We start from the raw sequence: 25,514 nt of genomic DNA, 5'->3' as shown, positions 1-25,514 counted from the left end.
AGTCTCAGGTGTTTCTATAAATTGTTTGTTAGAGTCCAGCAGGAAGTCAAAAGCGCCACAAGGTGACGCCACATTTCCAGAGCGAAATTTGAATTAGCTTCCGCAGAAAAATACCACTGTTCATCATTAATTTGATGGTATATGTTGGCACAGTATTTGTTTAAAACTGTTTAAATTGTTTGATGCATTGTGATACAGCAACAGGGTTACATTTTATGATGAAAGTTGAATACTGTACGTGCCATTTTATAATCCAAGTACACTTAATACAGAAAATAACAGCTTATATTTCAAAACTCTGTACTTTAGTGTGTGTGTGTGTGTGTGTGTATACCAGCTGTGTTGCTGTGTGTAGCTCAGGTCCCCATGTGGAGCCGTCTATTCATTATCATTCCTCTGTGTTGGACCAGCTGCTCCTACAGTGACAACAAGCCCTCATTAGGATGACTTGCTAATTACAGTACACACTTCCTAAAACACATATATACATAACACTGGGGCGACACGGAGGGGAATATGGGGGTACCAACCACCTAGGGACACTAGCTGAAGGAGGCCCCTGCATGACTGAACTAGATACGTTTTTTGTGAGTTCTCAAACACCTTTAGAATGTTTTTGTAGTCGATTATTTCATTTCTTTATTTGAATTTGAAGCAAGAATGAATGTTGAAGAACATCTAACTAAATCCTCTAGTAAATAGTCTACTGGTTAGCGGGGGTGGATGGTCCAATTAGCACTATGAGCAGTGTCCAAAACATATTTCATGTGCGTCCATTAATGGATCAATAAATTAATGATAAGTTGTGGATTTTTGTAGTAGAATGATTGAAAACTCTTAAGTTTGATCACTGAAACCCATTGCTTTTGTCACTCAAATGTAAGCATGTAAAAACAGTAGGATTATATCCGATGCACAAACGCTTACAGTTGGATTGGTACTGAAGCGACCTCAGGTGGAGGTGATACAGCACATTCAACGACATACCAATAAACGGAAGTCACCCCAGGGTTCTTTCCCTTAAAGCCATCCGTGGGGGCCGGGAGGGCTTTGAACAGCTGTCTTGTCAAAAGCAAACAGTGGCCGTGCTGTGACAAAGACTGCCGGTGCTGGAATGCCCCCCTTTTCAGCGGGTGTAATCCCAGAACACACTGCTGTCGGAGCCCATCAGGCACTGGGCCAGAGATGGGCCTTCCTGCCCTTTGGAAAGCGGGTTAGCAGCAGAGACAGGGCAGCCATGGGGGTAAAGCCTGCCTCAGAGGGGATGGACTGTCAGGCTGACAGCACTCTATTGCCACTGTTGTAGTAAGAGAAAATAAAGAGTTGTGCTGACGGTGGGGAGTTTGGTAGGGATCTGGGCAGAGGGAGGAGGGAGTGTGGCTGGAGAGATTAATGGAAGAGGTAAAGTTCAAGTGTCCCTGAGATGGCTCACATGAAAGTAACCAGGAGTATGAATCTTTCTTAAAGGACTGATGTGGGAAGTGTTGTTTTCCACAAAGGTCAAGTCTTTCTATACTAATTTTCCAGATAAAAAGGATCTTCATCCATAAAAAGAATGAGTCTTTACAATAATTTAACTTCAAGTCTAAATATGTGGCACATGTAATATTTACATACTCAAATCCATCTATTGTGTTTTAACTCACATTTACTCCTCTAAATCTAATGGCCTTCTTCCTTACCTATCTGCTTATGATGAAGGGCTGTAGGGCAAGACAATATGGAAGAAATATCATGCTCTTATATTGTGGTTTAATTTTGTTTTTGCATGACATGTGGTTGGCAAATGTTCAAAATCAGCAAGGACAAGGAGGAATTGCTTAATCAACAACTTGCAGGGTCATAGTCAAGGTTTGGACATTTCTTCCTCCATATTCAGTTTAGTAGTCCATATATCGCCTGAAGGAGGTGGCAAACTGGCTTTCAAATTGGGCATCTTGGGATTCTCTGTCCACAGCTGCTCTGAAAACATGAAAACAAATGCAAGCAACAGATGTATTTCCGGATGATGTAAGTTGTCCAGTGTCTAAGACCTTGTGTGCAGCCTGTCCACACATCATCTCTGCCAGTTACATAACATAAACAAACCTCAAATTGGGAAAGTATGTTGAGCAAAAACACGATTATACACATTAGCTTGCTTGTCGTCATCCCGGTTACACCACAGTAAAAAAAAAATGCCAGGAATGCAAAAAAAATGTGTTGACGGGTACCTGTTAAACTTACACATGTTCAACTGCCGTCTTCTTTCAACTGCCAAGTGCTGCATTTAAACACTGGTCAAACTGAGGGAGGTAATTAGCATCGCTGGGCTAATAGTAGTAATTGCAGAGAAGAGAGGAAAGAAATTCTCATGGTGGTCTGTAACATCTGAATGCAATATATAGATTTATGACAAGAGGGGAGAAATGTCAGTATAGTTGTTTATTTTTACTAATGGACAGTGTACAGAGTATGATGTGCTGCACTAATAACATCATTTGTTTTATAATAAATAAACACACAGACATAGGAGAGAGAAAGTTCTTGGAGTAAACTTCTCTTCTTAAAGCAGAAGTACAAGAGATGCGGAAAGATGTACTGAGCCAGTTGACTGACTCCTGGTTTTTAAGAACACACCAGGTCAGTAGAGGGCAGAGAAAAAAAGAAATGTAGATACAGAAATGTAGACAAGGATATGTGGGGAGTGCTGGGAGAAGATTCTGTTAATGAATAAAAATGGGAGTAGCGTGGCTGTATGCAAAAGATATATTAGATGACACTTTGCTAATAAAAACTCCCTTGTGACGGTAGTAGGATTTCTGAGCAGGGCAGGGAGTAAGAGTAAACATTGTTATAAAGCAAATGTTTTCCGTCTTGGACACAGAGGACATAGAGAACCACAGGACAATACTTTTTAATGGCTCTTTTTCCTCTCTAACAATATAAGGTCTAAACAGATGAGCTATGAGTCACTTTAAACTCCTAAAAACATCTGTCACTGATCATCCGAGGTGGTAGACATTAAAGAGGAAGCTTGATTTGAGACAAAGACGCAAATCTCAGCACCTGAGAATCATTACCTGATATTCATTTTGACTTGCTGGTATAAATGGTTTTGTTGAAAAGAAATAATTGCAGTGACCAAGCTGCAGACGATTTAGGGACCCTGACTAGGGCTTACACTGGGTGCAGCAACTGCTGTTTGGCATTTGTTGAATACACAAGTGCAGCTATATAGACACATATACAAAACATAAAAAACAATCAAAAGTAAAAAATGTATAAAGCAAAGTAATATATTTATATATTTATACATTATGCATTAACAAAGTAACTTGCATTCCTGGAGGTAGATAGCAACGATTCAGAGGTAAAAAGGCATATAGATGTTGCTGGGCTTTGAGGGAGAATAAGTACATAATGTGTCTGTAAGATTTGAAGTTTAATGCAAGAATTTCTGTGTGCTTAGTAATAGTGTATACAGTACAGAGTATGAGGTGATAGGAAAAAGTGGCAGGATGCTGCTGATGTCCTTGAGTTACCCATCCAGTAATCTGGATCAGAAGGGTCTGGCTTGGCTGGCAGGGCTCTCCCCAGTTAGCAGGAGGTGCAGAGGGAAATCTTGTCCCTGCATGCGGATGTCTTGGGTTTGCGTGTCAGCTCACACGAAAAGCACAGAATAGGGAGGACAGCGACAGCCCACAGAGGACGACTCTTTCACCCAGGAACCATGACAGCCCGGGACTGAAGCTGCTGCCCAGAACGTTCTAGGAAGAAAAAGATTGTATCAGGCATGAAACAGTTGGTTACAATACAGGGAAAGAATTAAGAGATTATGAGTATTAACATTTTCATTTTTCATTCTACAGTCTAGGTGAAATTTGATGCAAAAGTTTCTTTCAGCCCAAAATTCGACACATAATGATTTTTAACGTTGTCAAAACTACTTTTATATTAATACCCAGACAGATGTGGTTGGGTTAAAAGGCTTCTTCAATTTTGGGGGAAAACTATTTTTTAAATTAAGCCTAAACCCTATGAGAAAACGAGGTACAGATGGAGTGACCCTGCCCGGAGGAAGCCTGGGGCCCACGTCTGGAGCCAGGTCCAGATGGAGGGCTCGTCAGCGAGCGCCTGTTGGCCGGGTTTGCCACGGAGCCCTCTTGGGCACAGCCCGTAAGAAAGCTACTTAGCACCTCTCTCTCCATCCCATGGGCCCACCATCTGTGGGAGAAACCGCTGGGGTCGGATGCGCTGCCACATGGGTGGCGGTGAAGGACCGGGGCCTCGACGGACCAGACCCGGGCTGCAGAGGCTGGTCTCACGAAATGAGTTTATAAAAAATAGATTCCACTTGCATTTTACGCAGCAAATTAATATGCATATGCTTGGCTAACGAGTACTAAGTATTACACTATCTGTGTTAGGGAAAGTGTTTCTTTCAGAAGCAACTGCTAATTGATCCCATAGACCATCCAGATCCATTAATTGTGCTAAACTAAACTCATTATTCAACACACTGTACATTTCAAATGCAAACAAACACATGAAGCACTGGGCTTTTCACCTAGTAGTTGCTGAAGCGTAAAATAAATTGTTCCCTTTTTAAGTTTTTTCAGCTAGTCTGAAGATGGCTAATTCAGAGGTTTTCAAAGTGGGGTCCATGGAACCGCAGGGGTCCTTGAGGGGGTCTCCAAGGGGTCCCCAGTAAAAAGCTGAATAATTTATTTTCACTATTATTCCATCCATAAGTAGCACAATAACAGAATGTATGACTATTTTGGTCATGGGTTTCCTACTCTTTCTTTAATAAAACATCTAAAAGCAAAAATCCTATCAGAGGGGGCACCCTGGGATAAAATCTGATCAAGCTGGAAACTGTGAGCAGCGTAATGGATGAACTTGTCTTAAATTTAGTTTTGGTTGTTAGGTTTACCTGATGCTTTCCAGGCCGTCTCCTCCACAGCGGTCTGACTTTGACATGGCATCACTCTGACACTCTGCACAGACCAGCCTTTCCTTCACCAGCTGAGCACTCCACAGTTTAAGTTTACATGCTGCACCGGCCTGTTTCACCCGCAAATAGACACAGTAACTGCAAGCACAGAGTAAAGAGAAGACAGAGGGAGAGAAAAGAAACGTGTCAAACATAAATGACCAAATTTTGCTTATATTTTATTTTTATGTCTGGCAAAAACACTGGGGTCAAAAGTGAAATCACACATTTCTGGGCTGTGAAACACATAATCCTGTAAGAACAAAAGAGCATGCAGCTCACACAGCTCTGCAACAAGAGTGCAACATCTAATGTTTTTGTTCTTTGGACTGAGCATTGAACTGTTATCATTCACGCATCGGAGTGTAAATGTGTGTGAGTGTGCATCTGATGAGCATGTGGCACCTTGTACGGCAGCCTCGGGCACAGTGTATGAATGTGTGTGAATGGGGAATGTTTCCTGTGTGATGTAAAAGCGCTTTGAGTAGTTGTTAAGACTAGAAAAGTGCTATATAAATACAGCACATTTACATTTACATTAACATTTACTCCAATCATCATTCAACAAAACGTGAAAACGTTCAGATGAAAACACAGAGACACAAGCTGTTTAAACACTTTAAAAAAATATAATCTCTCCTCTTTCCTATCCATCACATAGTTCAAAATAATAAATCAATCTAACTTGGCTTGATTAAAGGAAGCCAGGTGACGATCCAACCCAGCAAGCTGAGCTTAATCACAGCCATGCCCAGACAAAAGAAAAATCCAACTTCCCGATAAGAGATTTGTTCCATTTGAAGGTGATCCAGCAGTGTCACGGTCACCTGCTGTATCCTTTTATCACTAAAGCTCAGTCTGTGCACTGAAAAAATAATAAAGGCTTGTTTTTTTGGACACTGTGTTCTCTGGCAGGCACTTTAAACTTCTGCACTTTTGTACTGTCTCTGATTTAGTCAGCTGTGACAAAACATCATCCCCAGTGGGGTGGTTTATCAAAGAAAACATGAAGCTGCAGCTTTTTTCTCAGTGTGACGACTTTGTCCAACAGTAACATCAGAAAATATCTTCTTATTTTTTAAGCTTATGCAATATCATTATTCAGCTCTGATTTGTATAAATAAATAAATTGTATAAATGCTGAAATAACAAGTGTAATGATGTTCTAGCATATTCAGTACATGTGCACCAGCTGCTGAAGGGTGATTAATTCATTTTTTCCCCTCCCCTAATTAGACTTGAATTTGTTCATGCTGGAGAATAACTTTAAATAATGCAAATTCCTTATACCACTAAAAATGCTTTCCTTAAACACACACACACACACACACACACACACACACACACACACTCTCTACCTTTATGTCTTTATTCAGAAAAGACACATGTATGTGTCCCCCCCCCAGCAATTCTTAACGTCAACATCATTAAATATTGATCATTCAGCTAATTTCCCAGCTATAACTAGACATCTAAAGACAGCTACCCTCATTATTTCATGTTGTTTTATCCCATGCTTCCTAGGTCAATTACCATGACAACAAGGACCTTTTAGGGCACCAGATGGCTCTGTGAAATCACCCTAGCTCACATTTATGAGTAATGTGCTTTCCATCCCCTGATGCTTTGTCAAAACAAAGGAATCCAATGTCCATTTTAATCAGTGAGAAAAGCTGTGGGCTGTCCAGCAGTAAAACCAGCAGTGATTGTATTCCCCAGTTTCTGATTTTTCCAGCTCTGAGACCATCTGCAATCAGCTCTGGGATGACGTCTATGCAGAGAGGGTTTACCTTTTACATGGACAATGATTGCCTTTTCAGTAAAGGTCATCTGATGATGCAAATATTCAATAACAGAGTGCATGTTGCACAGTCAAAGCAATATCAAGGTTCTGCGTGCTATGGCAACCTTGGACTTGGTCTGTAATCGCTAATCTCTTGGAGCACAAAGTTCTTAGAGTGACCTTTGAAACTAAGTCAAAACTAAGGAAAAACTGATATGAACCTGTAGAAAAAAAAAAGTAAAAGTCCAGCTATATCAGAGAAGTTGAAACGCAGTCTTGAAGCTTAAAACTGGAACAAAAGAGGTTAATGCCAAAATAATTTTTTTATATGAAATGATTGCTGGCACATAAGCAAAGTATATTGTTGGTTATAATTATAGTCACAATTAAATGTTGTGTGCAAATGAGCCCCTCTCCACATCAATTGTACAAGAAAGCCAGTACTGGTAAAAAAAAAAAAGTGGGCTGGTTGGGTCAGTAGGGACCAGTCTCTGTGTTCGTTTGCATTCTGATAATGGAGGCCTTACCTGGCCTTCTCCTCCTTCATCAGCATGTGTGGTCGCCTCCAAGGGTCCTTGAAGTTCCTCTTGAAAGAATCAGGCAGGATCTTTGCCACCTCTGCAAGTCAGGTGGGGATGAAAAGGTAAAAATGTAAATGGCAACACTCACGTCAGATAAGCTCTTGTTTCCACTGAAGAGCATCTTCTTTTTTTAATTATAATTATAGAAAAGGCAAAGGACAAACACATTTCACATTTCATCTGTAGCATTTCATCCCATGACTCAAAATGACTCAATGTATCAAATGACTCAAAGTGGTGTTCTGTGTTCCATGTTTTATTACTAGGAAAGTGATTCAACAGTGAAGAGCATAACTGAGGCGTTAAAATTGTGCTAAAGAAAAGGCTTGCTACTTACAGTAAAAGTGATAATAAGTGTTACCCTAGAGAATACTAAAACACCAAAGGAATATGTAATTGAGTTCAGAGCAGTGCATAAACACATGCATGTGGGGGCACGTAGAAAAGGTCACATTCTCACCTTTCGCAGCGCTGCATATGGCGTTGTTTCCAAAGCATCCCCGGCGCTGTTTCAGGTCAGGACAGGGCGTGCCACCATTTCTAGGCGGAACAGACACTTGGCGACTCCTTTCTGTGCTGCCAACTCCACAGGGAGATGTACATGATGACCAGGGACCCCATGATCCCACCACACAGTCAATGGCTGCTAGGGAAGCAGGGAGACAGAGAGATCAGCTGAGGGTTTTAAATAAACTTTAGGAGAAAAAATCCCAAAGATGGGAAAACAGTCATAAAATATGAGAGGAAAAATACAAAAGGAAGAGAATTTGAAGCCTCCATGTGTTTAATGTTGCTTTTTTTCAGAGCTACATACAGATAAGGTCAAGTACATTTTGTAAAGGTGAGATGAGTTTCAGTTCGGGAAGATTTAAAGGGATGCAGGACAGAAGAGAAAGAAAAAAATATATTTTTGAGACCCAGACAAGCTTTTTTCAGCTTTTACAAAGGTTCTAATTTTGAAAAATAAATGTATCTTTACCCCAAAGGTAGTTTTAAACTTTCCCATAATCTTTGCTGTCATCCCTCATTGCATGGCTAAAAGTGTGAGCTGCAGCACACACCCTGATACAGAGTTGCATAATATTACACTGGATAGATGGGCGGGAAACGAATGACTGGGTCATTACCATCTGCTAATGTCAGATCAGCCAAACCCCAGACTCAGGAAGTCTGGGACCCAGGTCATATATGTGGGACCAGTTAAATAAGGGGCTAATTTTGCATCCTGTTCTCTCTGGTTTCCCCCTAGCACACACTTGAACATACACAAATATAGCACACCACATAAACACAGCAGCAGAAGCAATCAGGCTCCTTGTTTGGTAGCCTGTTTTAGCCAATTATATGAAGCTTTGAGGAAGCTGTATTAGTTAGATGGCTGCTCTGATCAAAGCCAAGAGTCTCCAGCCATAATCAAGCTTTGTCCAACACAGAGATTTAATAGCGGCAGACATTTAACAGCCTTGTTTTAGGGAGGAAGTGCCCACTCCATAAACCCATAGACAAGCAAGTAGAGAGGCACACAAACAAACACAAAAAAAATAAATGCAAACATACACCAGTACACTTTTATTCAAAAAGATAGATGCAGGTGTGTGTTTCTTTTAAAATTGAAGATACAAAAAGTGTAATACAATGAGAGCAGGTGCACAGAGCTTGAAGCTGTTAGATGTTATTGGGGAAATTATAGGTCTGAAGAGGATAAATATACCATAACTGAATATAATCCTATCTCGCCATATAATCTACCTCACCCTGTCTTTATAATACACATTCACGCCACAGTACAATGCTGAAGTGAAGTGTGTGTGTGTGTATGTGTGTGTGTGTGTGAACAAGAGAAAGAGAGAGAGAGAGAGAGAGAGAGAGAGAGAGAGAGCTTTCAAGGTGCCGCCTGTTCGGTTCATTCCCATGGTCCTGTTAGGGTTTTGGAGGGGGGGTACGGCTGTCTCAGTGTCACAGCCGATCCACAAAGCCACTGTGGAATCTCTGCATTCCTCTGCACATTAGTGCTGCCCACCTGACACTCATCTTTCCCAGCTCATCACACATACATACACACATACATCGAAAACAATTTCTGTCAGATGAACCCACCCACTAGGGCTTGTTCTACCTTCATCACCCTAAAACACACAGACACACATGTAGACTTGTAAAGTGACATGAACTTGAAAGAATACTGAGGGGCGTGATTGAATCAGACACCACAACCATATCAACTTCCTACTCTTTCCTCCTCCACCTCTTCTTATCCTTACTCCTTGCCTTTCCTTCCCTCTTCTACATCCTCTGACGTTCACAGGGGCAGTTCTGATGTTGCTGTTGTTTTTTCTCCTAGTGGGAAAAATACGAGCAAGCAGGGCAGTTGAGGTCTTTACTGAAGAGGGTGTGCAGTGAAACCTATAGGGTCAGCGAGTTCCCGCACCCGAGGGGAAACAGGGCTATTACCCTTGTGATGATCGACACCCACACACACACTCACAGGTCTAAGGCCCTGTCTGAAAGTCTCAGCCTATTGGCCCCAAGCCACCAGAGGTCAGAAGGCAATTATCAAACTGTGGTGGTCCCCCACTCTGTTTCTGGTACCACCAGTGCAACAGTCCCACCACCCACATGGTAAACCTGCTTACCCACAAAGCTTACAGCCACTGTTGTCTCCTGTCCCCATTGTTGACGAGAAAGTCCCCAGTTGGAAAGCACGCCACCACCTCTGACCTCTGACCCCAATACAGGAAACAAATGGTACTCGTTGTCAGCATGTTCAGTTTTTGTCTTTTCCATCAGCTGTTTTCAAGTACTATAAAGCTTAGATTTTCCTCAAAGAAGATTTCTGTAATTAATCAAAGACAGTGACACTGACTTTAGATCTGTATTCTCTAATATTTTGGAGCAAGGTCATTTTTATAAACACTAAAAAAAAAAACATACTAGCTACAGAATCTGCTAAACTTAACCACCAAATTAAAATATTTTTTAGAGGAGATTCTTATCGCTGTTTTTACTTTTTGGTCTCAGTTTGAATAGGGCATTGTTGAATACTGTACATTGATCAGGGTTTAGCAACATTTGAATTAGATCACGGCCAATTAAATCTGATCGTTTATTTAAACGGGGTGTGTAGCATGTAGTAATTTTACCGACAGTTGGTTCAGATAAGTTCAGATAAATGCCATTAAATGACTCAAACCACTGAATGTGTATCCAACATCCGCACTCTTATCTCCTCACTTGTCAGCCAATCTCCAGTCACACTGGTTACAGTGAGATAATGGCGTATTTGCATTCCTTTACTTTCTCTTTCCCTCTCCCTTAATTCTACTTCCATTTTAGTGGTTCATAACAAAAGACTTATCAGACCTGCCCGCCCAATTTGCTTTGTCTTCTTCTCCCTTTATCACTTTGTCCCACACTCTCCCTTGTTCTTTCTCCCCATCTGTCTCCTTGTTTTTGGTCCTCTATTCCCTCCCACCCCCTCTCTTTTCCATCCATCTCCTCTCTGATGGGACCCAGATGTCCAGCTCCTCTAAAGGACAACTCAACCTCAAAACCTCCATAGCCAACCTTCATCCCATGTAGAGAGCTGGGCCTTGGTCCCATCAGACAAGCCTTATAATGTTCGGCCACACAACAAAGAAGCCTGATAAAAGGGGTGAAGGACACGGGACTGAGCCCTAATAACATGTTAGCACATAAATGTTTCCTGTAGACACCTTGAAAAGTGGAGCCAAGCAAGCCAACTAATTAAAAGGATTAAATACAAACACAGCTGACACAGATTTCTGTTATAATTGCACAATCTAAAAAGTATATTATCGCATGGCCTCCCAACACTATATTATAGCATAATGATAATAAATAAATTCATGATACACAAACACATAAGAAAAAGCTGTTCTGCATACTGACTCCTAACAACAATAAAACAACCAAAACAAGGAATCTCTTGTCGAGGAAGGTTCCTCTGCTTTTCTTCAAAAACATTATTTAAAGAAAAAGTTAACTTTACTTTGGAGTAATGCACAGAGCTGTTGAAAGCAACAACAACTTTGGGTACTGTACAGTGGAAGTGGACAATATTGGAGTTCTGTGGTCATGAAGAGGCCAGATGAAAGGCATCAAATTAGCAGCCGGGAGAATCTCTGATAGTGTGTGCAGTATGTGAGTACCAGGAGAAACTGTTGGCCACAACAACTACAACAGCTGGCCCGTTTCAGCCAAGTGGAGGAAAAACATTTACTACTCAGAGGTTAAAGAAAGAACATGGGGGTGGTAAGGAAGAAAAAGAGGGAGTGAACGTACAGTAGGTGGAAAGAAGCAAACATCATGGCATGACGGGATACTGTTCCCTAAAGGAAAGGAAGAGAAGCAGAAGTGCCTGCAGGAGAGACAGATGATGGATGAGCAAACCTCTGGTGTATCTGAGGTAGAGGCAACAATATGTCTTACGGCTGAAGTGAGAACTACCAGACGCCACAGCAGGAGAAGAGAGGGCAGGAGCTGCCTCTTCCATCCTCCTGTGGGCCAGTTTCATCAGTCTTTGAAGAGGAATGAGCCGTAATTGTAGGGCTGACATACAAGTGAAATAACCTAAAGATAATACTGCAACAGGAGACAATTTCCCCATGGATTTCCAATCCAATTTTATCCAATTCAATTTAAGTTGCCTCTGCTGCTATATACTGTAATATCATCCCTGTAGTAATGACATAGCAAGAGGAAGAAAGCTAAAGCCTATCACACCAGAAAATATGTCATATTATGACTTACTGAAGAGGCAACAATTGGACCTGTATTGAACTATGATGTATTGAATCCTCGGTCAGTGCAGAAATACGCATCTCTGCCTCTTTCATGATGCATTTCTCTCTCTCTGTGTTTTCCCATAACAACACTGGTGGATGCTGATTATTGCTTATGTGATGTTTAAATTTTTACTTTTGTCAATTTATTTGCAAAAAGAGAGAAAAGTGCACAAACAGCAAGCATAGCCAAGTCAGCCAAAAATAATTATAAGCATGGTACTGAAACGACCTGCACCTCGAAGCTAATGACTAAATGATGCTGACTGATTTAGATCACAATCTGTGACCAACTTGCTGTGTATCAACTACCCTAACCTCAATAACTTCTTATACTAACTTGTGGATCTAAAACTAAGCAGGACTCTGTAACTTCACATCTAAGTAATTTCTCCTTCTGTCAGTCTGGTGCAGAAAGACTTTAAACTTGCCAGACATGAGTAAATCAAAATGGGCCCAGAAATGCATGGCACATCACTTTGAGTGGTTTTACACCACGTGTTGTGGGGAGGATTTTGTTTTTCCTTAATACATTCCACGACTCACTTGTTTTAAAATAATACCTTCCAGCGCCTACGTTCACAGCAACATTCTACACACTGTTTACAACTAACACAAATTCCTGCCAAATACTTAATTTGAACGACATCTCTGGAAAGAACCAACTCAAAAAGAGCTTTGAGTGTTTGTGTCCAAGTGGTGCAAACCATCTGCCAGTTTTTTTCTGTCTCTCCTCAGATGTCACCCACTCCGAGCTCTTTGCTTGTCACAGCTGACCCGACTAAATTACAGACTGTGACAGACAGTACACAGACTCCTTGATGGGCTGCAGAGCTGTAAGATCAGATAAAGTCTGAGTGTATTGTGGGTGAGGGCGCTTTGAGGGAACTGAGCCAAGCCACATGATGCATGTTGTGTATATACGGGTAAGATGCTCAGGTTGCAGAAGGAGGAAGTCAAGGTGCTTGCATCAATCAATGCTCACTGATCCATTCAGCCTTTAGAGGCCATGGCCAAGTTGACATCATTTTCACATTCAGATTCAAACAAGTCAAATACTGTAAAACCATTAGCAACACAAAGCAAATTTTTTTATTTACAAAATGAATCTCTCCAGGTTGTAGATGTTTGTGAGGCTTGTCACATGTCTTGATTTACAGATATACTGTTCAGTGACTAAATTATTTTGGGAAAAGTCCTCCAACTTGTAACACCTGCATCACACCACTGTGTGATTTTTTTTTTTTGCCGCACAGTGTCACATCTGGATTGACCTGTCTGAGCCACAGACAAGATCCACAGTGACATGTGAGTGAACTGATGCACATGGCGGCCGTTAGCTGACCTGTGAGGGACCAGCTGCTGTTACACAGTACAGTGATGACTCAACGCTGACCTGAGGTGCTTTCCTCTGCTTATTCTGTTAAGTTTCAGCTTGGCAGACACATGGGATGGATCAAGTCATGCCTGGACTAGACTCAGCTGGCTGCCGGATGATACAGGTTGTCTACACATGCCTATGACTAATTGGTGGATCCAAAACACAAATTGAGATTGGAGTCTGCAATATTTCCTCCTATGTGTAGTAATTTGTGGTCGCTACTAACTACGTCTCTGCTGTTAGCAACAATGAAGAGTGTTATCATGCATTCATGCTGTACTGGTGTTTTAATGTTTTACATAACAGCCAAATATGTCCACCATTTATTATAATTCAGTGAAAATTGTAGATGGACTATATTTAAGTTTTGTAGTAAAACTTGAAAAAAGTTGTTGTCTGAACAGAACACTAAACATGATTATAAAAACATACACTTTTTGGCTTAATTGATGACCCAACAGAAATGAAAATATGACATTGTTACTGGGTCACAATAACCACATATTTGCGTGGCTAAATAACTTGATAAAAATAACATAAATAAGTAAAAGTGGAACAAAATAATGTTTGACATTGGTGACTCAGTGGTTTTTATGCTCATGGGTACTGGGTCGGTGCAAGATTGACCCAAAATAATAATAAACAGTTTCCTTCACTGTACTGTTGTACACACTTTTAAGTAATTGACCCAAGTCTGGACAAGACAGCTTGTTTACATCACAGTACAGATACAACACTCAAAGGTCCACTATGTATCACTAAACCTTTCTAAATAGAGGGATTACGCAGCAGTTAAGTGCTCTTTGACTTGCAGGCCTGACCCTGCAGGTGCTTGTTAGTGTGCACATAAGATGAGGGTCACACTCTGAGTGTATCTACACACAGACGCTCCTCGTAACACACTCTGCGTAAACTTGAGCTGTTTTAACATGGTATAAGAGCTGCCTCTGTTACAGTGTTTCCTCTGTCATATCTCAGACACAACTCTACTGTAATCCTGACCATCTTTGGCAGTCTGTTCCCATGGTGTCCATTCCCTCATTTGTCCATATATAGTAGCACCAGCAAGGATGATGAGGGAAACCATAACACACTCACATTTTACGGCTTCTGTGAACAATTATCTTTGTACTAGTGATTCAAAGTGCAGTTTTTTGTTTTTCTTGAGGGGAAAACCGCCATGCTGATCTGTGACTTTGTTATCATCATTCACTCCAGTTTCCAACCACTTTATGGACAGGTTTCAACCCTACAAACTTAAAAACGTATACTCACAACCTGCTGTTGGAATATACACCATGAAGACAGGAGGTTACCCCCCTACAATACACCTCTGGCTTGTCACTTAAAACAAACAGCCATAATGGGCGCACTGCAGACAGCTATGTGTAGTATCTCTCACTGTCTGCATGTCACCTCAATGCCAGTCATCTCTGGCTCAAAGAACAATAAACAACAGGCTTACTAGACAGGACACAGTTTGAATCCACACAGGATCTGTACAGTGCAGGTGTTCATTTCTGCCAAACATTTAGCTTTCAGACCTCAAAGGCTTTAACAGTTTTTTTTAAATATTTGTTATTAAGTGAGCAGGATAGAGTGAGCTACTCACCAGATATTTGACACACACGCTGGTAGTCCTCGCAGCAGTCTCCGGTTTTCTGACAGTATGTGTCACAGTAGCACACTGTTTTTCTCTTGCTGTACTCAAAGCATTCGTTGTTCCGGCCGGTGCAGCAGTTTGGGCTCTCTCTCTCCCTGCAGCCTGCTTCAGCCCGTGGAACAATTTCCCCGAAAAAAAACGCGAAATATCCACAAACGACAAACCCAAGACGCGCTGAGCTCCATCTATGCGCTCCCATGACGGAGACTTTTCTGGGTCCACTGGTCCACACTTACACACACTGCGCTGGTGTAGGCTTCACTCTCTATGATGCTTAAAACTGAGTGTTCCTATAAAGACAAAGGTGGTGTTTTTTCATATGAAATGCAAATCCAAGGTAAGTTCGGCATTGACACCTTAACACGAACAACTGATGCATAAAAGTGGAGCCTGTGCAGCTCTCCTCTATTCTCTATTGGACACCGCCCCTTACAGCTACCGTTGGTTATTAAGGCGTACAGTACCAGCCTCTCTCTCGCTCTCTCTCTCTCCCTCTCTCTCACACACACGCACACACACACTTGATTGCGCAATGTGTTACTCAACAAACAAGTGGTATTTCAAAATGTCTTATTATTTCCCCAAAGTGTGTTGGCCCACTTCCCACAGTTAGATGCAAATCAAGAAGACGTTAATTTTAGAGAAAAAAAACACTCAAATTAAGCCTCAATTGAGCCATTTATGGTGACTTGCACCGTTGCACCCAAAATTTGAACCAAAAACATTACAAGGAATAAAAAAAAAATTGCTTCAAGCGAGGTAAACGATAACTGGGAAAAGTGCCTAAATCCGTCGAAATCAGCTAAACTTCCAAACAGAAAATCGCATTCAGCACCACGGACAGCGGTGCACCCACTTTATATAAATATGAATTTTATACATTAAAATAAGATTCAGTCAACTGCTGCGGAAAGAGACGAAGTCCTTTTTGAGCTGCAGCAACAAAATGATCCTCCACTCATCCCGTAGACCTAAGAGCATCCACCCTTTAGAGAGAAAGACTGGAGAACAATGCCATTACTTATCCTTCACTGGTTTTGAGTGAATGGACGCTCTCGGGCAGAAACTGAGCGATAGGGGAAACTGTAAGAGCGCATCGGGACGAGAAAGACACGAAACATTCGTCATTAGTGTTAGAGTTTGGGGAATTAGTCAAATCCCTTACTTAAGTTTAAGAAGCAATACCACGTCAGTAAACAAGAAAAAGTTCTGTAAATGTTCGGATTCACATTGTATTGAATAAGTACAGTAATTATTACTATTAAACTTCCATGTTGCGTTTGATGCATTATATCATAATTGCCGTTCTGATGTTTGTAGGTTATTTTTAAATTGAGCACATACTGTTTATAACATATGAGCTTGTTGTAGGAGGTTGAATTTTATACAACAGCCACGAGATAATGAGATAAAATATAAAGCTGTGGTTCCCAAAGTGGGGGTCCGGACCCCACATAGGGTCCCAAACTAAATCTAAGGGGTCCTAAACAAATTACAGGTATGAAAAAGGAAAAAAGTAATTGTGTTTTTCTACGACTTTCTCTGAGTATTTGTAGTGGTGGGCAAAATAAAGAATTGGAACTATAAAGCAACTTCTCTCAGAAAAAGGAGGATAACTTTTCATCTCTGGAGCTCAAAGATCTCAAGGCCTGATCTGTGATCTACTAATGTCTGTGTAGATGATGAGTGATGTTTAGACAATTTTGGCCCAATCCTCTCTCCAGCACCCGAGAAAAGGGATAAGAGGAAGAGGGAGTGATGATCTTAGGATGAAGGGAGGTTGGCAGATTGTGTGATTATTTGACCCTTCTCATAAAGCCCTATTGTACAGTTATGATGCGAGAGAAGGCCTCTCTCATCACTGGTGTGTGTGTGTGTGTGTGTGTGTGTGTGTGTGTGTGAGAGAGAGAGGGAGAGAGAGAGAGGGAGAGAGAGAGAGCGAGAGAGAGGCTGGTACTGTACGCCTTAATTATTTAGGGTTTGAGGCCCTGGCAACAGCTCCACCTACTGTTTAAGAAGAACCTTTTGAGAAGTACTTTGTTCTTGTCACTGAGTTTACACTTCATGCCGCCGTCCAAGGAACTCTCCTGTTTAACTGATATGTGTTAACTTGTTACAGACCCCTATATTATGTGCTGCATGGTACACTGCGACTGGCTGTCCACTGTCCTAAACCTTCACACACACACACACCAGCGGTGGAAAGTAACTCAGTACCTAACTTTTTATTAAACATGTTCTTTTATATTTCTACTCTGTTACATTGAACCTTTTACAACACATTTACTTTAAGTCTTTAGTTGCCAGTTATTCCGCAGATTCACATTATTTATACAAAAAATAATCAACAAATAAATGATGCATTACAATTTAGCACAGTTACCAGCTGCAACATTAAACATTAAAGTGACACCCAACATTGATAATTATAAAAAAAAAAACATGTGTATGAGCCCCTGAAATGGGCCATTCTGCATTATGAGTTTTCACTTTTGGTACTGTAGATGTTGATGCTAAAACCTTTTACTTTTCCGACTATATTGTGAAAACGTAATTTTTACTTAAGAGAGTATTTTTACGCTGTGGTATAACTACTTTTTATTAAGTACAGTACGTTTTACATGAGTACTTCATTATACTGTACTTTTCCTCACTTCCTCATTTAGGCCAAATGTCCACTACATGCGGTCTTTGCTCACATCTTCTGCAGAGAGCTGTGCATTCCTTCTCACAACAAACACTAGGGATTTTTTATGTGTCTGTGTGTGTGTGTGTGTGTGTGTGTGTGTGTGTAAGACACTAAAGAGGGAAAGATGAATAGTTGTACTACTCTACATGAGCATCAGCCAAAACTGGAACAATGGTTTCCCTGTTCGATTCCTCCCCTACCTGCCCCCCCCCCACCCCGGACCCACCATGGTTTGTCCCAACCACCAAAAGGGCAGAACAGACGAACGAAAGAGTATGGATTAATAAAACAACCAGTCTGCGTGCTTTCAAGTTTTCTAATGCTTGTTTTAATGAGATCTGAAATTCCCCCACAACAAAATACTTGGCACAAATCGAGGAACAGAGTTTATTGCACAAGCTTCATCATAAAGAACCACATAGACTACACACACAGCCTTGGAATATATCGATTTGCTTTGACAATAAAAAAAATATCTTGGCTATTTGGCAGTAAGGAGCATGAGCATTTGTCTGGTCAAACAGAAAAATACAACAGAATTAGATGTCATATTTTAGAAATAGGGAAATGTAATCCATTAGTATTTTAATTTAAAATTATTTTTTGGTGTATTTTTTGTGTTTTTATTTTGACAGGATAGCTGCAGATATTAAAGAGGAGAGAAGAGGAATGAGATGCATCAAAGACCGCAGGTCGGAGTCGAACATGGGTCCGCTGAGTTGAGGGGTAAACCTCTATAGTCTATATGGGTGCCCGCTCTACCAAATGAGCTATCCGGTCACCCAATCCATCAGTTTTTTAATATTACAGTAATAAATTATTTTCATGATCATGCAGTTCTTGTAATATCTGTTATGAAAACAACATGACTGGACTACATAAATCTCAAACTGCCAGTAAGATGATTAGAGTTTCATTGATCGATAATAGTTTCACTAACAAACACCAAAAGGCACAGGAGTGAGAAGAAGAAACAAACAATGAATGAACAGAACCACACTTGAAATGGATTTGAACAGACTGTTATTCCCAAACTTTTTAGCAGGTGACCCCCTTACAGTAAATAATGCGGTGCATACTTGCACATCACAGGTTACACATCATGTTTACAAATTGTGTTTTCATACCAGAGTGATTTTATGAAGAAAAAAAAAAGCAGAAAAATATTTATTTTGTTCCCCTTTCCAATTATTTACCCCCTTGACCAAAGACAAATAAGCATCCAGTGAATTGAACTGAACAGCAGTGCTTCCATTGAAGGGAAACAGGTCTGAGGTTAGTTGGTCTGTATGACTCAGTGTCATTGGGTCAGACTCACAGGGAATTACAGCAATACACATTTTTTTCAAACATCTTAAAAACACCCAACACCCTGACCTGACACAGAAAAAACAAGTTAACAGTGGATATTTTCCCAACCGTCTAAATATTCAACATTCAACTTGAAATAAATACATTTATAAAGTATGTCTCAATAAGTCATAATATTTGCTCTTCTTTTGTTAAGATCATTATGCTACTTTTACATGTTCTTACTTTGAAAACACTTTCAAGGTATACCGGTTTGGCATTTGGCACAGGAAAAAAATATATTGTACTTTACAATAAAACTATAATGCTGGTAATAAACTAAATTTATAATTTACCCTGTATAAAAATAACTGCAAATTCATTTTTTATTAAAGGCTTAGTTATGGAAGTTACTGCAGTTTATGTGAGTGTAAAAGAAGAGTCAGCAAACACAAACTCAAGATAATCCAGTACGTTCATACTCACAGTAAACATCTGTAAAACATCTGTGTATGACTAGAAGTAATGTTTTTCACTGAAAGAGGGTATTTACAAAGCAGGTACAATAATGTGAACCAGATACATTTCTGCAAAAATGTGTTTTTTAAGAATCATGTTGTTGACTCTAATATTCAGGTTTTGTTTCACATTTAGAAATGATGTATTTCTAAGACTAAAGGCTAATTTATGGTTCTGCAGAGCCTCCAAGCAGAGTTTTCGCCGTAGCCTACGTAGTTGTCTGAAGTTTATACTTGTGCGTTGGTGCATGCGTCGATCTCTTTAAGACAGCAGGGTCAGCGTCTGTGTGTGTGTGTGTGTGTGTGTGTGTGTGTTTGTGTAGCCGAGCAAGTGAGAGAGTGACGGCGATTAGCTTCAGAGGAGCAGCAACCTTGAGAGTCATAGTGAAAGAAACCATGTGTCTCCCCTGTGCCTTCTGACCACGTTGGTAAATCCGTAGCAGGAAAATGTAACCCTCTTCTTAATTTTATGTTGTTAATGGAGAAGGAGAACCAGGAAATGATTTGGGGGAAATACAATGCTACCAAGCCATGGGAGAGCGACGTGTCGCCGTGATGTGTAGTCACATTTTTTGAGAGGTGCACGTCAGGCTACGGCGTAGGGTTCTGTGTAGGTTTGTGTCAAAACGTACCTAGCCACAGCAGAGATTTTACACAGAAGCATAAATCAAGCTTAAGCATCTTTTTTTTTTAAAGTTATTTGGCTAACCTTACTGCATAATCCCACTTGTGAAATTGACCCTTGGTCTGGTCTTGGTGCTAAGCAACCAAGTACTGCAATACTACAGCTACATTGAGCCTTTTTTCAGACTTTATTCTTGTATTACAATCCCTGTCTATGGGCTCTTTAACTTCCTGGTTAGTATATGACACCGATCTGAGTTCAGCTTTCTTTCTCACCCCTTGGCGGCAGCTTTTATAATGCGTAAGAAGTCTGCAATACTCAGATCTGTGTCTGATTCCTGGAAAGCAGGAAGCCACCGCCCTATACTTACAGCAGCTCAGTCCGTCCTCCAGACTGTATTCAGGACCTTCACAACCTCCTCATAGATGATGAAAACTATTGCCACATCCAGACACACACGGCCCAGCCGAGGAACTGTTCCTTTATAGAAACTATAGAGGGACACAAAAAGGGAGGGGTGTGAATTTAAAACATCAGTGTTTAGGAAAAGGCACAGTTATTGATGGCTGATACATCAATATATAGCCAGGAAATTCTAAACAAATGTTGGATCATAAGATTTTATTAATGTTCTGTTAATTGTTTTATGTCAAACATGTTTTTACTTTGATTGCTTTGTAATTTTTAAAATCCCACTTCACTAGGCTTCTGAGGGTAAATATTTGCCAATTTAGTTTCTGTAGTGTATTATATATGATTAATATTAGGGTTTAAATAAATCCAATGGGTGTTTCAAAAGTACTGTTAACAAAATAACTTGTAAGATGAAAAGAAAGCAAAAGTAGAAGAGGCTGGGTGTGATAAAAAGGATTGAAAGCCGGCTGTAAAACTAAGCCAAAATCAAACAAACTAAACAAAGTAGAGACATACTCACGCTGCCAAGCCCTCATATTTCATGATCTTTAATGCACAGTCCACTGTGCTTTTATATTTATGTGCTTCCAGACCCTTTGTAAAGAAAAGAAAGGCACTGTTATTTATATAAGTATTGCCAAGTTTATATTAAAACAGCAAGGAATACAAAAACCTGCCTTATAACGGCCACCATATTACAATATACCTGCATCCTTGTCTTGATGACATCTAGTGGTGTGTTTCCAAAGACACTGGCTGCTCCTGCTATTGCTCCAAATACTCCAGTCACCAAGGGATTAATGGCTTTATTGTTGTCATCACCTGGTAAAAGGACATAACCGAGGAGACAGTAACAGTGAATGTTTTAATGCAAATACAGTCCGGGTCCTAAACAACTGAACAGGATGTGAAATTGATGAATCCCCGCAGTTTGCCAACTCTTTTGACCTCAGACAATCAGTCCACATGAACACTTTTCATTATTAATATTCATAGTACATTGTGTCCCAGTTCCACACTACAGTATATACCCATCATCATCAGTCTGCACGCTTTAGTTTTTGCTGCGAGACTTCTGCTTGGAGAAAAAAAGAAGGCCATTAGACATGAGCCATTTCTAACAATCATCTCAACTGATTTTTTGAGGTCATCCGCATTGATGGTCTTTTGTTCAAATATTTCTTATACGGATAGAAAGACAAACACATACAGTGCACTATGTACACTTACCTTTGTACCAGTTCTTGAGAGAAGTCATCACATAGAATCGAATAGCTTGGTTGGAGCCTTGTTTAAGGACCGTGGCGGTGAGACCCTGGTATGTCCCTTTTATTCCTGATAAGGCATGATAAATACAGTAGATAGAAGTATGTTATGCTCTTTATACATTTTGTAAACATCATCACCTCTGGATGCTACACTTTTTATGTATGCTATGTTTTCAGTTGCATTACCCTATCCGAACAGTAGATGTCAGGTGAATTACATGCATTGAAGCTCGTCTTTACCTTGTACCCTGATGATTTCTCTAACTCCGTGGAAGAAGCCCTTGTATTTGGGGTTGACTGAAGTCTGGTCATGAATGAATTTAACCTTGGGAGATAAAAAAAAAAAGTTAAACCGGAAATGTTGCTTTGCTATTACAGAGAAGGGAGACACACAAGGTAGTGAAAACTGCAGAAATGTTTAGTCTGACCCTCTTCACTGAATGTGCAGGGACACAATATTATACAAACTGAAAATGCAATTAATTGAGAAGAGTGTGTTACACAAAAATGCTTATTATACAGAAACTACAAATACACAAAGTACATGGGACATAATAGTTTTTGGGCATTGAGTGTGCATGAGACTACAAATCTGACCACAGATCTGTTGGTAACATACCTTAACAGTTTCCATGGGACAGACCACGAAAACGGCCTCCATGACCCCGGCTCCAAGCCCACACAGCAGGCCTTTGGTGCTGTCCAGTCGACCGGACTCGTCCCTTGCACGGTTACTGAGGAACTCAAATACCCCAAACCTGAGAAACAGAACAGAGCCAGCAGGGAATAATGGAAGAAGTTAACATAAAACTGCTGCAGACAAGTAAATAATAATTCGTTTTGGGAGAGAAAAAAACATTATATAGGGTCTTTTTTTGCTAAAAGTGGATTATCTTCACAGTACATCTGACATGTACCGTTTATTCAACTGGCTACTTTTGTTGAAACACTGGGAGTTATAAAAACACATCCTGTGCACAACTTAGAATATACACTTTTAACATGACAGGCTGAAAGTGGTTGAGCCTTTGCTCTTGTTTGTTGGATCTCCTTTTTTACGTCTTTGAGGCCAACGTATTAAAACATTTTGCAAACTGATTAATGCCCCTTTAATCACCTAAGATCATCTTCCAGTTAATGTGAAATTATTAAGTAAATGAACAAAATAGAAAAAAAAAGTGAAGATATGATTGCAGTCAAACATAATGTTCCTTGCATTAAGTCATTACCACTTCACCTATAGCTTATGAAAAAGGCCACATATAGAAAAATAATTATGCTGTCCCTCATCAGCAGAAATCAGTAGAAGCAGTAGTATAGGAGGACATTTCCACTCAATGGCTCACGAGTACAAATAAAATCAGAAGCAACTTCCTCCACCTTAAATTTTTTGTGGAAACAAACTGTTTAAGATGCAGAATGTGCTCACGGCTTTTATTTTACTGTCCTTCTTGCATCCTCATTAAGGACGCAACAATAAACTGTAGTGGCTCAGGAACCAATGTGTGACCAACAACAGCTGCCATGGAAGCCAGCTCAGAGAGAGAGAGGGAGAGGGAGAGGGAGAGAGAGAGAGAGAGAGAGAGAAAGAGGGAGGGGTTATGGATATCTGCAATCAGAAATTGTTGTGCCGGTGAGTCCTTTACAAGAAAGGCTATTTATAGATGGAATTGAATTGTGGTGAAGGGAGGACACTGTACGGTACATTTAGCAAAAGGGGGAGGAGGACAGACACTAAGTCTTGATGAATGCTTTGTTTTCCTCTCTGTATGTGCTTAGTCAGTTTGAACCATCTACCTGCCGTGGTCACAGGTCTAACAGCATTCATCTCTTATATTTGAAAAATGTAATTTTAGTTTTCTTCCCCATCCGTTTTGCTATCCCAATATTTTCCTCTGCTCATTAACCTTCCACATCTGTTACTCTCGTCTCACTCTGCACACAGATTTAGTTTTGAAATACAGGCTCCACACAATTAACTGACTTAGACTGTTGAGCAGGAACAAATAGCATGCACAAGTAAATCCACTCCTCTCTCTCGTTATGCACACCACTTGCTGACTACAAACAGGGTTTTAGCTTTGGAGAGATTATAAAATGAAAAAGTGTACCTCCCTGCAGCTTTCTTAGACTGCACTGAGATGCACTTGCATAATAACTAACTTTGTGGAGCAAACGCTTTTTGTTAAAAGCTGCTTGAGAGAATTATGCCACTGTCAGGCCTGATCTTGTGCCAATTAACTCTCCAAATCTCCCCCACCCATTTAACAGGTGGACTAAACTTCACTGCTAGAATATGGCGCATCGTGTTTTGGCTGACATCCACAGTTGGAGATGAGTCATTCTGGACAGCAACAGAGTTCTGCACAATCTTCATTAGCAGGGTTTCTACAAGGTCAGTTGTGCAGATTAGAGGAGGTGCAGGAGATGAAAAAAAGTTTGCTGGTGACTTAAAAGGAAAGAAAGAAGGGTGGCTGGGCAGATAAGAGAGAGAAAGGGATGTAGCTATGGATGAAGAGTTAAGGGGAGGAAAAGGTCAAAGGCACTCTTGCCTGTCCCTCTCATTCCTCCCTGACAAACCTCCAGCAGGCTGTAGGTGCTTGATGGTGCACAGGCAATCAGTTAATGGGATGGGGGAGAAAGAGGGTTGTGAAGGCAAATGAGGAAGAGGGGAAGGGAGAGAAGCTAGAGGAAGAAAGAAGAGAGCACATCGAACAAACAACTCAGGGGAAGTGGTGGTAATTGGAAGCGTGCCACGGTACTCTCCATTAATTAAATCTGTTTCCATCTCTCCGTCATGTTGCTTTTTTGTATTCACCTTTACAGGTTACCTAAATCAGAAACTCGGCATTCCACAAATGAACCCCAACTAAATCTGAGGATTCATGAGATGATTACAAAGTTAGGAAAACAGAAAATGGTGTGTATATTTTTTTCAAACTTGATTCTAAACATGGATTTATCTTGTGAATTACTGAATTACTAACTTCACATCTTCATGTCTCGAGAAAGTATTCAAATAAGACAAGGGGCAACAGCTCATAACCCATAGACAAACTCTACTGATGGGTCAAAAGTAGAAAGAACTGAATTTTGTATATTTTACATAATGTATATAAAATGTATATAACTTGCACACAGCTGGTCTGCATTTAGCCACCAAAAACATTATTATATACAATGTAGTCTGATAACCACAGCAGAAAGAGGATATAGTCTAACCCCTTTTACTCCTCCATTGCCACATTTCCTCAGAGAAAACTCTTCTTAGAGCAGAAACAAAATCAGTCTCTCAGGAAAGGGTGCTGACTGACAAAATGATCCTTCCACACACACACACACACAGTACCAACACACGTCTCCATCGCTGTGCCCCTATTGAGACCCTGCCTAAGGTTGAGTGGCATCCTTGCTCCGCCCGGCTGGACCTGTCTCTTCATTGAACAGACAGGCTACCCTCCCGCATTACACACACACACACACACACACACACACACACACACACACACACACACACACACA

At 40.6% G+C, this 25,514-nt stretch overlaps 2 protein-coding genes across 4 annotated transcripts in view; both read right to left on the bottom strand.

The window, feature by feature from the left end:
- Positions 1 to 3,129: 3,129 nt before the first annotated feature.
- si:dkey-178e17.3 (somatomedin-B and thrombospondin type-1 domain-containing protein) lies at positions 3,130 to 15,627 on the bottom strand. 2 transcript variants are annotated; one of them, XM_034873037.1, is made up of 5 exons: positions 15,138 to 15,627; positions 7,803 to 7,988; positions 7,289 to 7,379; positions 4,919 to 5,077; positions 3,130 to 3,749 (listed from the first exon to the last, which is right to left on the bottom strand). In XM_034873037.1, the coding sequence occupies exons 1-5, from the start codon at positions 15,385 to 15,387 to the stop codon at positions 3,644 to 3,646; spliced, it is 792 nt and encodes a 263-aa protein (XP_034728928.1). In that variant the 5' UTR covers positions 15,388 to 15,627; the 3' UTR covers positions 3,130 to 3,643. The 2 variants fall into 2 exon arrangements, with proteins under 2 accessions (XP_034728928.1, XP_034728929.1); XM_034873038.1 differs by having other exon boundaries at positions 7,803 to 7,985.
- Positions 15,628 to 18,246: 2,619 nt separating this feature from the next.
- si:dkey-178e17.1 (tricarboxylate transport protein B, mitochondrial) overlaps positions 18,247 to 25,514 on the bottom strand; it is an 18,892-nt gene continuing 11,624 nt past the window's right edge. For both annotated transcript variants that reach the window (XM_034873025.1, XM_034873026.1), the window contains 6 exons: positions 22,612 to 22,750; positions 22,233 to 22,317; positions 21,955 to 22,059; positions 21,431 to 21,546; positions 21,245 to 21,318; positions 18,247 to 20,801 (listed from right to left, as the gene is read on the bottom strand). In XM_034873025.1, coding sequence (XP_034728916.1) covers positions 20,687 to 20,801; positions 21,245 to 21,318; positions 21,431 to 21,546; positions 21,955 to 22,059; positions 22,233 to 22,317; positions 22,612 to 22,750 — 634 coding nt within the window. In that variant the 3' untranslated portion in view covers positions 18,247 to 20,686. The remainder of the gene's footprint in view (positions 20,802 to 21,244; positions 21,319 to 21,430; positions 21,547 to 21,954; positions 22,060 to 22,232; positions 22,318 to 22,611; positions 22,751 to 25,514) is intronic.

This window comes from Etheostoma cragini, chromosome 5 (genome assembly GCF_013103735.1).
Source record: "Etheostoma cragini isolate CJK2018 chromosome 5, CSU_Ecrag_1.0, whole genome shotgun sequence".
NCBI classification, from domain to species: Eukaryota; Metazoa; Chordata; class Actinopteri; order Perciformes; family Percidae; genus Etheostoma; species Etheostoma cragini.
This window is presented reverse-complemented; position numbering and strand designations above follow the sequence as displayed.

Bases quoted from the DNA above. Each gene is read 5' to 3' on its own strand.
- si:dkey-178e17.3 (XM_034873037.1), bottom strand. From the start codon at position 15,387: ATGGGAGCGCATAGATGGAGCTCAGCGCGTCTTGGGTTTGTCGTTTGT. The intron at 7,380-7,802 runs GTGAGAATGTGA...CCTGACTTGCAG, and splicing joins CATATGCAGCGCTGCGAAAG to AGGTGGCAAAGATCCTGCCT. The intron at 3,750-4,918 runs GTAAACCTAACA...TTTTCTTCCTAG, and splicing joins GACGGCCTGGAAAGCATCAG to AACGTTCTGGGCAGCAGCTT.